This window comes from Brachyhypopomus gauderio, chromosome 8, assembly GCF_052324685.1.
Source record: "Brachyhypopomus gauderio isolate BG-103 chromosome 8, BGAUD_0.2, whole genome shotgun sequence".
NCBI classification, from domain to species: Eukaryota; Metazoa; Chordata; class Actinopteri; order Gymnotiformes; family Hypopomidae; genus Brachyhypopomus; species Brachyhypopomus gauderio.
Window position 1 is genome coordinate 25,644,319 of NC_135218.1, and position 13,266 is coordinate 25,657,584.

The window sequence follows — 13,266 nt, forward strand, 5'->3', positions numbered from 1 at the left end:
GCCCGGCCCGGCAGCCAGGGGGCGGAGTCTGAGTAGCCAGAGGGCGAAGTCCGGCGGGACGGCTGACTTACCCAAATGTGCTGCAGGTCTCGGCTGTTTACGGGGTAAAGGCAGCAGTTGGTCCCGACCAGCTTCACTGCGCACTCCGTGTTGATGTTGGTCACTATGCCACACTGCTTGTCCTGTGAGATGCAAAGGTCAAAGGTCACCTAGGTCCTTAGGCGCAGTGACCGCCGGCACGGGCATGTTTTAGGTCATGCCTAAACATCCTAGCAGTCGTGCACGTTTAGACCATGTGGCTCAAGTCGGGTCCCGTTAAACGTGCAGAACGGCTGGATTGATAAGGCACAACCCGAGAGAGACACGGGCCTCAAGGGCCCTGGTCTCCATGGGTACGGTGCGGCTGGCACACGTGGCACACGTGGCAGATGAGGGACCAACTCACGTTTGAGCTCATTCGGCGCACAAAGTCTCTAGGCACAATGGATCGATCTTCAAGTTTCAGCTGTGGGGGAGAGAGAGAGAGAGATTTAGAATGAACACAGTTAGTCATTACTGCACCAAGCAGTCCCCTGCCTGCCGAGCTCTGCCCCTCCCCCGGGAGGCTCATGCCTCCCCGCGCCGCTCACAGCGTGCTACCACCAGGGCGGCGCTATGAGCCCGGCTGGATCACACCTGCACACCAGTGCCCGCTGCTTCCAGGCTTAACGCCGACGTGCTGGCGGTCAAGAGCAGGGCACAACGCAGGAAGCAGGACACGAAACAGGATCCTAGCAGGACGTGAAAGCACCGGGGGACGGGACGTTCGGGAAGCTACGAACCTTCAGGGTACATTCAAGGATCGTGATCCAGGGGGCGAAAACGTACCCAACACCACAGGAGTACGCGTTCGTGCTAACCACGGCCTCTCGCCCTCAGACGGCTTCCAGTGCTCTTTTGCAACGTTTGTTATTTCCGCTCAAATGTCGAGCACGTTTGTTCAACGGTGCAGCGCAACTCTTTACTCTCCTCTCGTTTAACGGGCTCGCGCTCGCCGAGGAACAGTTTGTCAGTTCAGACGCATCTAATGACTGTGGTGAGTCATATATCCCAAGCCAGAGCCCCTCCCCCCAAAGCCTGTTTCGGGAAGTAAACTTGAACTCTGCTTCATGGGTTCTCCTTTGGCCATCAGCAATATGTTTCAGCTGAAGAGAGGGATGAAAAGAGGGATGAAGAGAGGGATGTTTTGATCTTCAAGGTTCTTAGAGGGTCAGTTTGTTCCTTAAGTGTCTGTATCAGCAAAATAAGCATGAGACATGCAATACATCACTCTAGTGCCACAGTTCAAGCAGCATGTCGGCAAAATAAAAACATCAGAAGTTCTCTAAGGTCTCACGGGACATTTGCAACAGCCCAGAACTGCAGCTAGAAACAAGCCTCTCAATCACAGCCTTCATTCTGGACGTCCCAGCTGTGCTCTGTGATTGGCCCTCTTGTGCTTGCTCTGCTGTGATGGGCGGGGCACGGCGCAGGGCGGCGTGTCCCCTCCCCGTGGACGTGCGGTGGTTCCCGAGACAAAGGTCCCCGCACACACGTGACGAGCTGCTGCCACACCTGCCTGTGTCTACATGGAGTTCCTGGGTATGGGGGCGGGGCCCGCGTGGAGGATTACACCACTGCAGACGGTTACTCATAATACTACTAATACTACTCCAGCATCATGGGCACGTGTGGCGACCATTTATGGCTTTAATGAGACTACTGTCCCAGTAGCAAACACTGGACCCATCGTGATAACCCGAGGACGTAAACACACAGACTGAAACCACCTGGCTTCACTAGAGTAAAGTGTGTGTGTGTGTGTGCGTGTGTGTGAGAGAGAGAGAGAGATCACCACAAACATTAGTTAAAAATAAAGGGTTCTAATTAGCAGGTTAAGTAGTGTGCTAAATAAGGTATCGAGGCCATGGAGGTGAGGGGTGGGGGGTGGAGGTGAGGGGTGGGGGGGGATGAGGGGTGGAGGGTGGAGGTGAGGGGCGGAGGTGAGGGGTGGAGGTGAGGGGTGGGGGGGATGAGGGGTGGAGGGTGGAGGTGAGGGGCGGAGGGCGGAGGTGAGGGGTGGAGGGTGGAGGTGAGGGGTGGAGGGTGGAGGTGAGGGGTGGGGGGGGATGAGGGGTGGGGGGGGATGAGGGGTGGGGGGGGATGAGGGGTGGAGGGTGGAGGTGAGGGGCGGAGGTGAGGGGTGGAGGTGAGGGGTGGAGGTGAGGGGTGGAGGTGAGGGGTGGGGGGGATGAGGGGTGGAGGGTGGAGGTGAGGGGCGGAGGGCGGAGGTGAGGGGCGGAGGGCGGAGGTGAGGGGTGATGAGGGGTGGAGGGTGGAGGTGAGGGGGGGAGTATCATGGCGAACGCAGAGTCGTTAGCTGTTCTAGAACAGACAGACACCGAACCACAGGCAGCGCAGACGGACACCGAACCACAGACAGCGCAGACGGACACCGAACCACCGGCAGCGCAGACGGACACCGAACCACCGGCAGCGCAGACGGACACCGAACCACAGGCAGCGCAGACGGACACCGAACCACAGGCAGCGCAGACGGACACCGAACCACAGACAGCGCAGACGGACACCGAACCACAGGCAGCGCAGACGGACACCGAACCACAGGCAGCGCAGACGGACACCGAACCACAGGCAGCGCAGACGGACACCGAACCACAGGCAGCGCAGACGGACACCGAACCACAGGCAGCGCAGACGGACACCGAACCACAGGCAGCGCAGACGGACACCGAACCACAGGCAGCGCAGACGGACACCGAACCACAGGCAGCGCAGACAGACACAGAACCACAGGCAGCGCAGACAGACACAGAACCACAGGCAGCGCAGACGGACACCGAACCACAGACAGGGCTCTTGAGAAGTCGCCACAATTTGACAGGCTAATAAGGAGCAACGCGGATGAAATGTTGCCTTCTTTTGCCAGGACTCAGAAAATCAACTTCAAACATTTCAGTTTGCTGAATTCAAATATGAGGGGGTATGAAGAACTTCTCAGAACTTGGAAAGCTAAATTAACTTCCTACTTTAAGAGAGTACAAATTAAAGTTATATGCAAAAACAAAATAAAAAAAATTGTGGGAAAAATGTAAAACTCAGGAAATATCTGTACTTAAACTTATGAACAGCTGTTGATGTAACTTCGCAGGTGTCTGACCAGAGGAGACATCTGCTTCCTTCCCCTCCAGTCACCAAGTCACATGACCACCACTTCCTCCAGAGTCGGGGATCTTGGAGAAATTCCACCACAGTATAGAATCATGTAGGAAATGAAATGTGAAATGACAAATTTCACTTGAAATTGCCCTTTAAATTAGCCCATTGTTCCTCCGCTAGATTAAAGAGGGCATGTAAGGTCAGAGATCAACCCCGGTGTCTTTTACCGCCCGACATCCTGGCCCGTGCAGACAGAGGGGGCCAGAGAACACAGAGAGGGGGGGAGGACGACTTTATCCAGCCTCCTGTAGCCCGTGATTGGGTTGACGAGGTGCATGCTGGGATGCTGGGTCCTGATGGAACTATTCTTCCAGAAAAACATCACAGCGGTGACGGTAACAGCTGCTGCTGCTCCGAACACGTGCGCCAGGCATCGTGGGGCCCGGTTCTGGAGCCGCCATCACCTTCGCTTCCAACGGGACCGACCCGTAGCGCCTCCCGCCATGTTTTGAAGAAGCCGGCCCTTTAGAAGCCTTGTTTAACAGAGACATGGGCTAGAGTAAACGAATATGTAAGTTTTAATGAAGCAGCTCCTCCTGGATACAGTTATGTTCATCAGCCCCGTATCACAGGGCGTGGAGGTGCAGTAGCCACAATATATGACACAGGTATAGGTTTTACTGTATAATGGAATTATATTAATTATATAATATGTGGAATAATTTTCCTGCCTTTATTCAGGACTCACAGTCTCAATGTTTAAAACTCAACTAAAGACTTCTGTTTAGTTTGGCCTTTGAATAATCTGCTACATATTTACCACATCACATATCTTCTCCGAGGTTCACCTGGGGAGTAACACTGCAGTTGGAGCCTACAATACCAGTATCATCGCTCCTACACGGAATGAAAACCTGGAGTTCATCACAAGACATTTACATTGACAATATCAACACCCAGAACTTTCATTCTAGTTACCTTATACTTAGCCTGATTATGTGAATTGTTTGTGACTTGTGTATTAGTCTGTATAATTTGTTTTTGTGTAATGTGTGTGTTAACGGGCCGCCCAATGGAGGATGGCGTTCCCTTTTGAGTCTTGGTCCTCCCAAGGTTTCTTCCTATTCCCCACCATCATAGGGAGTTTTTCCTCGCCACTGTCGCCTTTGGCTTGCTCATTAGGGATTTGGACCCATAGTATTGTTAACCTTGTAAATCCTGTAAAGCGCTTTGTGACATGTGTTGTGAAAAGCGCTATACAAATATATTTGATTTGATTTAACAGAAGTGCAGGAATAAAGACTTCTGCATTCTAGAACCGAGGGATATTCTAGAACCGAGGGATATTCTAGAACCGAGGGATATTCTAGAACCGAGGGATATTGTCGCGTTCTCCACGTCTCTAGAACACACTAGAGGCTCGAGAAACACAGACTCCGTCCTGAAACAGGGCGGCATTTGATCACCACCGCATCTTTAGAGCCTAATTAAGACAGTGTTCCCAAAGTCCCGATCGTTTCACGGCTCCGGGTGCCCCAGGCGAGGGGACTGGAGCACTGACATCCTGAACCCAGACGGGCGGAGGCCCTGCGATCCAGAGCGGCTCCAGAAACCTGCTGCCGCTACGCTGGGAAGTGCAGTGCTATTAATAGCACACAGTGGGCTGGGCAACATGCTAACGCTTACGGTCACGCTGCAGGCTGGGGTCAGCGACCGGGCACAGGAGGAGACGATTGGATGGAGATGATGTCATTCATGTGGCCAGGCTGGAGAGGGGCGGGGCTTCAGTCTCCTCACAGCCTCCAATTTAAACAATGGGACTCGAATGGCCTTAGGTCTGCGTATGCTGCTGTGAAGTCAAAATGTATGCAAATGGTCTGAATGCCTGCACAGCCAGCACTCACTCACTCACACTTACTGTCTTCACGGTCCCAAACTACCGTAGCGAGCTGCTCCTATGAAATCGCATGGCCAACTCAAACACTTCACAGCAGAGTCACACAGACGCTCACACCCTGCACGTGGTCCAACGCTCACCCAGTCCGCTAACCAATCACCTCACAGCACGCACGTGGTCCAACGCTCACCCAGTCCGCTAACCAATCACCTCACAGCACGCACGCTGGTCGCTGCCTTCACCCACCTGAAGTATGCAAGCACAACAAAGGCAGAAAATAGCACCTCTGCGTACGTGTCGGCATTTATACGTTTATGGACCCCTCTAGAAACGGCTTCCTGCGCATTTCTGTAAACGAGGCTGCTTTATGGGCCGTGTTCACACGCTAGTGCTAAAACAAAGCCTGGTCAAAGCCCAAAGTCAACAACCCAACCCATGTTACCACACAGGCCTAATAACTACCCAGGCTGATACAGGAACAGCTGCCAACGCTCTGTCGCGACTGCACACCCCGATCACGCAGGCACAGGTGACTGCAGGTCAGCACAAAGCATAGGCGTCATGTGCATAGACAGGCCAGGGCAGAGGGCAGAGAGCCCGGAGTCTTCTGCGGGGGCCAGAATGCCACACCCACAGTGTGGACTGTTACCAGGCAGGCGCTTTGCAAATTATGACTGCCAGTCTTGATGATGTCACCAAATATAAACAAACAAACGTGATCAAACGTTAGCGTTTGCTGTTGTGCGGTGCAGGAAGCAGGGCCTTGTGGGAGAAAGCAGGTGAGAGTGTTTCAGACGACGAGGACAACCTTCGCAAGCCGGCCTCAAAATCAGGATGGATTGATTACAGCGGATCAATAGAGAATGTGCTCTCGCTCGGGTTTGTTTTGACTTGCTGTGCTAACGAACAAAACGACAGCCGCTTCTCCGAGGACCTTCGTCTCGGGGAGGAAGAGGAGGGAGAGGGCAGAGGGAGGGGCTGCAGCGGTCCGCTGCAGCAGAGGACGAGCCGCACCTTAAAACACAGACCCACTCAGACGCACGCCAGGACCGACTCCAGACCCACTCAGACGATTGCTGCACGGCAGGACCGATTGCAGACCCACTCAGACGCACGCCGCACGGCTGGACCGATTCCAGACCCACTCAGACGCACGCCGCACGGCTGGACCGATTCCAGACACTCTGCTTCTCCAAGCAGTCTTGACCCCCTTGTCCCTAAATCCATACGTGGCTGAGAGTGTCTGTTAATCCCGAACAAGAACCCCCAAAACCCCCATCAACACAGCCAACACCTATTTTTAGCTAGGAGCAAAAAAATAGCTACCATCATCTATCTAATCCTTAAGACAGGCCAATCTGACAAGATTTGGCGTGTCGATAAATGCCAGCATACGGTCTGTGCCCGTGGCGAAGACAAACCTGCACACATCACACAACCACGTGGCACCTGCCAACCTGACGCCAGGCACAGTAGCAATTAACCAGGGGGCGTGGCTACGTTTCCACATTACATCACAAACATGTGACCTTCAGACATTCTAGGAGTTCCGAGGAATGACTTCTACATTCTAGAACTGAGGGAGAGTCTGTGGTTTTATCACTGCACGTAGGACAGATCCCAGATCAGATCTGGGTCGGAACACTTCATTGTCATATTTACATGGGAGGAAGCACTGATCCTAGATCAGTTTAAAGGGCGGTCTCTACACAGGGGGGTTGAAGCGAAAGCCACATTCATACCCAGCAGCACCTGCTACTGTAGCAAACCTGACAGCACACTGTGGTCACACCTGCTGACTAACAAGCGCATCTGAGCAAGAGTGAAAAGGTGTTTGTGGGGTGGGTGTGTGTGGGGTGACACAAACATGCAAGCGCAGTGGGCAATGTGTGAAATTGCAATCGTGACATCAGACGAACGCACACACCCACAACACCCAAATGTCTACATACATCTGTGTCTGTACAAATCTACAGGTGAGTCTACTTCTAACACACAGCTTGATTCTCTCTCTCTCTCTCTCTCTCTCTCGCTCTCAGACAGACACACACCCCCCTCCAAGTGTGACTTAAAACAGACAGATATAATCGGACATCATTTGTTCAATTTATTGCATATTAATGGGAAGAGGTGATACTGTTCACCGTGGAAATGGGCACCATATTGGACAGGGACGTGCGTGCGGTCCACAGACGTGCTTTCAGACTCCGGTTAATTCTATTAAAGACTCAGATCCGATCCCACAACGTGTAGGAGCAGAGGACAGGGCTAGATCAGGAACAATATCGCCTCATGTCAGCTGACATTGAATACTTTTCACTAGCATCTGGAATGCGTGTTCTAAAATTAGAAATGAGCAGAAGATATTGTTTCATAAAATAAACACAATTAAAAGGCCATTCTAGACACACAGGTGTGCAGGTGCTCATATGAGTACAATGAGAGAGTTTTTTTTTGTGATTAAAACACAAATTAAAAAGACTACAAGAGAAAGTGTGAAGCTGCTGTGGATGATGCTGGTTGGAATACCCAGGGTGCCATGGGTGGACAGGCATGGGGGAGGAGCCTCCGGTCACCTGGCCACGCCCCCGCCAGCACAGACACATCCCATGAGTGGTGGCCACGGTGCTGACGGCAACAGCACCTCGGCATAAAGGTGATCTCACCCCCGCTGACCAGAAAACCGCCCAGAGAGCTTCCCTGCAGTTCCACCAGGCCTGATGTGTTCATCAGTGCTCATGCAAAAGTCAGGCCTCTGCGAACGTGCTGACAGCCTGTGGGGCGGGGCCTGGGGCACTGGCCCGCCCCCTCCTCCTCCACCAACCAATAGCACACAACCCTGAGCTGCTCTCTGCCTCCTTCTGATAACTGCATCAAAAAGACGCCCTTTTAACTCATTCACGATCATTTTTGTTTATATGCCGTAAAGGGTTGACTTTTCTTTGCACGATTGGTCTTCAGCTTAATAACATTTACAACCTTCCGAAAGATTAAAGTCTGACCCAAAATCACGACTTTACTCCATCTTACCAGTAAGGACCAGAAGGCCGAGCCAATAGACAGCTGAGTAACAGAAATGACTATTTTGCCATCGCACAGTCCAGCAGGCCCTTCCGAGCGCCGGCACGGTGGAGGGAGGCTAAAATTGGCTCCACCGTTTGGGTGGGGGTGCTGCGGGGGCCCTGTTAGGACAAGAAAGAGGTGCTAACCACCAGCCAAGGACAAAAATGACATCGTTAGCATAGCCGCCATCTGCCCTGCAGCTCAGTGGCGGCGCGGAGGGCAGGAGCGGGGCAGTTGAAGAACAGCCTGAAGCCTTCCCTCACAATACCCCCACACCCCCCAGGGAGCACACCAGCACCTGCTGGGTGTCGGCCCCCCGACGGCCCGAGATCGCCCACGCCACAGAAGCATGATGTTACGAAGCTAGGGTTAAATAATCAGACTTATTGAAATACGGAAACTGAACTGAGCATCCTGCTCCAAACCTACTGAACTTCTATACCACCAAGATCCTAAACGCTTATGTGAGTATGTGCAATAAGATGACTCAATATAATCCCATAGGAGGGTGCATGGTACGGTATGGCGGCCATATTGCTAAACCCGCCTCCAGGCACGTCATAACCAGCAGAGAGAGAGAGAAAGAGAGAGAGAGCGAGAGCGCTTTGGGAAGACTGACTCGCTGATGTCAGCTACACGCTTATTCACCACAGCTCTGAACCTTCTCCACCTGACCTGACCAGCACAACGTCGGTCAGAACATGGTGGAAAGAGCCGGTGACAAACGAGGTACTAAAACTGATTTTAATTGTCCGTTCTGCTGTCTTCTCTGTGGACCATCTCGCCAAGCTGAGACATGACTGACTTGGGTGACCACATTTCCTTCTGCATTAGTCTATTGCAAACTACGCCTTTGGCAGATGGTTTCACAATCAGCTTGCTGATGGAGTCACTCATGGCTTTTTTTTTCACATGGCAATTACCACACGGTTTGTTTCCCCACATGTTACTAGGCTGAAGGGTGAGCATCTTAAACATTTCAATGAAGGCAAGTTGAACACAAAGCTGATCAATGCTCACACATACCCAGGACCATGAGGCTGACGAAGGCTTTGTTCAGACACTGAGGGGTTGAAAAGCTGACCTACAAAAGCCGCACGGTTTAACTCCATTGTCAGGGTCTCCTGTTTAACTGGGCCAGTGAGATTTGCTGGTGATCAGGAGCGGTGGGTAGTCAGGTATGGCCTGGAATGATCAATTCTTTGTGTGCCCAACACAAAAGCCAAACGAATGTTTCCCAACCCCCGTTGTGAGCCACAACCCGACAGATGCGCCTGGTGAAGTTCAGTCTGCGTGTTGGATCCGCACACGGAGGTGAAAACACGCAGCTGACGTAACCAACATTTTTATTTACAACCGGCCTGAACCTCAGTTCCTCGCCCATAATGAAGTCTCCCCGCTTAAATATGACTGCTTATACAATACAGACATTTAATAAGTCAGTAGAAATGACGTACGACTAAATTATTTGTTTTAATGGCAGTAATAAATTCAGGCATCATCAAGCACTTGGTGCATCGAGCATCTTCACGTTAGCTCGGATGCTAATGTAATGAGGCGGTGACGTCAGCTAGGTGGAGGTGTTTTATTCTGATTTACACCATCTACACCACCTACACCTCACATGCAACATGCATGAATAACGATGCGTCTCTGATATGTCGCCATATCGTGGCTCTGCTGCGAGCACGCAGGGTGTGTGTGTGTGTGTGTGTGTGTGTGTGTGCTGGAGATCAGCGAGTGTGTGTGTGGAATATCGTGTGTGTACGGATAGCGCATCCCGGATACCACCGGGACAAACGGGCGGTGGTGCTGGGGAACAATGAGCCCCGGCGAGTGGAGGGTGGAGGGTGCACAGTGCACCGTGGTACCTTCGTCTCGCGCACGTCCTGCTTCGTCCCCTCGGGGTACCACTGCACGCGCACGAACCCTCGTCCCAGCGGCCACGTCCGCGACTCCGCCGCCCCGCTCTCGGTGTCGGAGTTACCGGGCACGCCGCCGCCTCCGCCCCCGCCGCCGCCGCCCGAACCTCCGCCCGTACCTCCGCCCCCGCCGCCGTCCATGTCCGTGTCGGAATCTTCAAAATCCTCCTCGCCGTGGATCATCCGCACCAGGCCGAACCGCAGCGAGCCGCGGTGCCGACCCGAGACCAGGTCGTGCGAGAACAGCAGCCGCTGGGTGCCGCCCGCGGAGGGCGAGAGCGCCGTGGACGGAGGCTCGGAGCCCGGGCTCGCCGCCGGGGACTGGGCCGGGCTCGGGGACGCCGCCTCCGTCGTATCCGATGCCACTGGTTCCGCCATCGCTGCTGTTGTCAGAGAATAGGGGAGAGAGAGAGAGAGGGAGGGAGGGAGGGATGGTGGAGGAGGAGAGACCTGTAACCGGGAGCAGCACGTGTTCACGTCCGTACGTAGCTGAGCGCTGCACGTCGGTAATGCAAAACAGTGTGGCGCGTGCGGGACGGAATACGTAGACGTGCAGTTTGATCAGCTGTTACTGTCATCACGTTACTGTCACTTCACACAACAGTGTCATTAGATATACATACAGAAGGAATTATTATTTAACTCATGTTTAATCGATCATGTTATTTTAGAATCATGTTTCATACGGTCACCCTATGCAGATTTTATTAATAGTTGGTTACTGGATAGGCTTCAAGAATAGCTATAATACATAAATACCTCACAGCGTATAGATCCTTTGAAGTGCTTTGAATGGAAACATGACAAAAATAATTGTGGTGCGCTACTCCACCCAAAGGCGTGATGTGGTCACTGCAATACTTCACCCAAAGGCGTGATGTGGTTACTGCGCTTCTCCACCCAAAGGCGTGATGTGGTCACTGCAATACTTCACCCAAAGGCGTGATGTGATAACTGCGCTACTCCACCCAAAAGTGTGATGTGATCACTGTGCTACTCCACCCAAAGGTGTGATGTGGTCACTGCGCTACTCCACCCAAAGGCGTGATGTGGTCACTGCAATACTCCACCCAAAGCGTGATGTGATCACTGCGCTACTCCACCCAAAGGCGTGATGTGATAACTGCGCTACTCCACCCAAAAGTGTGATGTGATCACTGCAATACTCCACCCAAAGGCGTGATGTGATAACTGCAATACTCCACCCAAAGGCGTGATGTGGTCACTGCAATACTCCACCCAAAGGCGTGATGTGGTCACTGCTCTACTCCACCCAAAGGCGTGATGTGATAACTGCGCTACTCCACCCAAAGGTGTGATGTGATAACTGCGCTACTCCACCCAAAGGCGTGATGTGATCACTGCAATACTCCACCCAAAGGCGTGATGTGATAACTGCAATACTCCACCCAAAGGTGTGATGTGGTCACTGCGCTACTCCACCCAAAGGCGTGATGTGATAACTGCGCTACTCCACCCAAAGGTGTGATGTGATAACTGCGCTACTCCACCCAAAGGCGTGATGTGGTTACTGCACTACTCCACCCAAAAGTGTGATGTGATCACTGCAATACTCCACCCAAAGGCGTGATGTGGTCACTGCAATACTTTACCCAAAGGTGTGATGTGGTCACTGCGCTACTCCACCCAAAAGTGTGCCGTGATCACTGCGCTACTCCACCCAAAGGTGTGATGTGATCACTGCGCTACTCCACCCAAAGGTGTGATGTGATCACTGCGCTACTCCACCCAAAGGCGTGATGTGGTCACTGCAATACTTTACCCAAAGGTGTGATGTGGTCACTGCGCTACTCCACCCAAGTGTGATGTGATCACTGCGCTACTCCACCCAAAGGTGTGATGTGATCACTGCGCTACTCCACCCAAAGGCGTGATGTGATCACTGCGGACAGTGTGCACGCCGTAGCCACATGGTGTCTGTGTCTGCACGCGCTTCCGTTGGAGGCAGATCGCGCTGAAAGCACGACTATTGTTCTCGTTCTCTGTGCGTGCCAAGTTTCAGTCCGGGCGACCAAGTCGGTGACGAGCGCAGTATAAGACTGCGCTTTTGTTTAGTTTAACGTATATTAATACTACAGAGCACTATAAGGATCACATTTAACTTTGTTTAGGCCAGTGAATGTGTATATTGACTGTTACTGTGATGTTGAAGCTGGTAAAATAGTCTGAACGCTTACACAATTTACTCATGTACGTACATTAACAATAAACCTAAATCAAATTATATTTAATTATACTGATTTTAAACTGGATACACTACAGCAATGAAAACACTAAACAGTGCAGTTCAGTGTTTACGGAGGGAGGGTGTGGGGGTTGGGGGGGGGGATCGAACGAACCCTTCAATCCCCCCTGGCTACGGGCCTGATATGTATTTTAACCCACATCACACAAGCACAAATCAATTATACTAGACACAATTTTGAGAAATACTAATAGTGAGATAGGGAGACAATATAGAGTAATGACACTGGAGATTAATACGATAGGTTGTTCACACCTGCCTTTGGTCAGATGTGTCAACAGCACTGGAAACGTCAGCTGTGAAGTCACAACTTTGGAAATTGGACACGGTTTATCTGCCCAGGAGTCACTTCAGATTTATCAAGGGGCTGAGATAAAGGGGTAAGATAAAGGGCTAAGATAAGGGGGTAAGATATGATTCCAGAGACGGTGGTCACACTCTGAGCAATCAGCCAGTTCACCATGAAGTGATTATTCTCTGGGTCAGACACCATATCAAGAGGACAACATAAGATGTGCACCCATCTTAACAATGAAAAGTGAATCTCACCCATAGGTCAGATAAAGCTTAAGCACTCACTTTTCACAGTGTAGTAAGCAGCTCTGTAAATGATGATTACCTGGACTGACACGTTTAAGCCTTTGAACAGACCCCTGAGGCCATTGGCCTTGAAGATCTTGGTGAAGCAGTCACCCAGTCCGGTGAACTCTCACTCCACCTTACCAACGTCTGTTTGCATGTTGCACCTGTAAGGAGATTTGAGTAAATGCTTATATTATTGGCAAGTACATGAAGTGTTCATAATTATTTGAATTGTGGAGTGTTAATTAAAAGTGTTGTTATAGGTCAACAAAACCCAGGAGTTCTAACATCTACCCTTGAGGCACCTCTGTGTAGCCTTTCTCCATGTTCTCCATAAT

General features: G+C 51.8%; 1 protein-coding gene across 2 annotated transcripts in view; it reads right to left on the reverse strand.

Moving 5' to 3' along the window:
* Positions 1 to 10,588, reverse strand: part of ube2o (ubiquitin-conjugating enzyme E2O) — a 31,171-nt gene extending 20,583 nt beyond the window's left edge. For both annotated transcript variants that reach the window (XM_077015864.1, XM_077015863.1), the window contains exons 1-3: positions 10,030 to 10,588; positions 446 to 505; positions 72 to 182 (exon numbers count right to left, since the gene is read on the reverse strand). In XM_077015864.1, the coding sequence (XP_076871979.1) occupies positions 72 to 182; positions 446 to 505; positions 10,030 to 10,458 (600 nt within the window). In that variant the 5' untranslated portion in view covers positions 10,459 to 10,588. The remainder of the gene's footprint in view (positions 1 to 71; positions 183 to 445; positions 506 to 10,029) is intronic.
* Between the last annotated feature and the right edge of the window lie 2,678 nt (positions 10,589 to 13,266).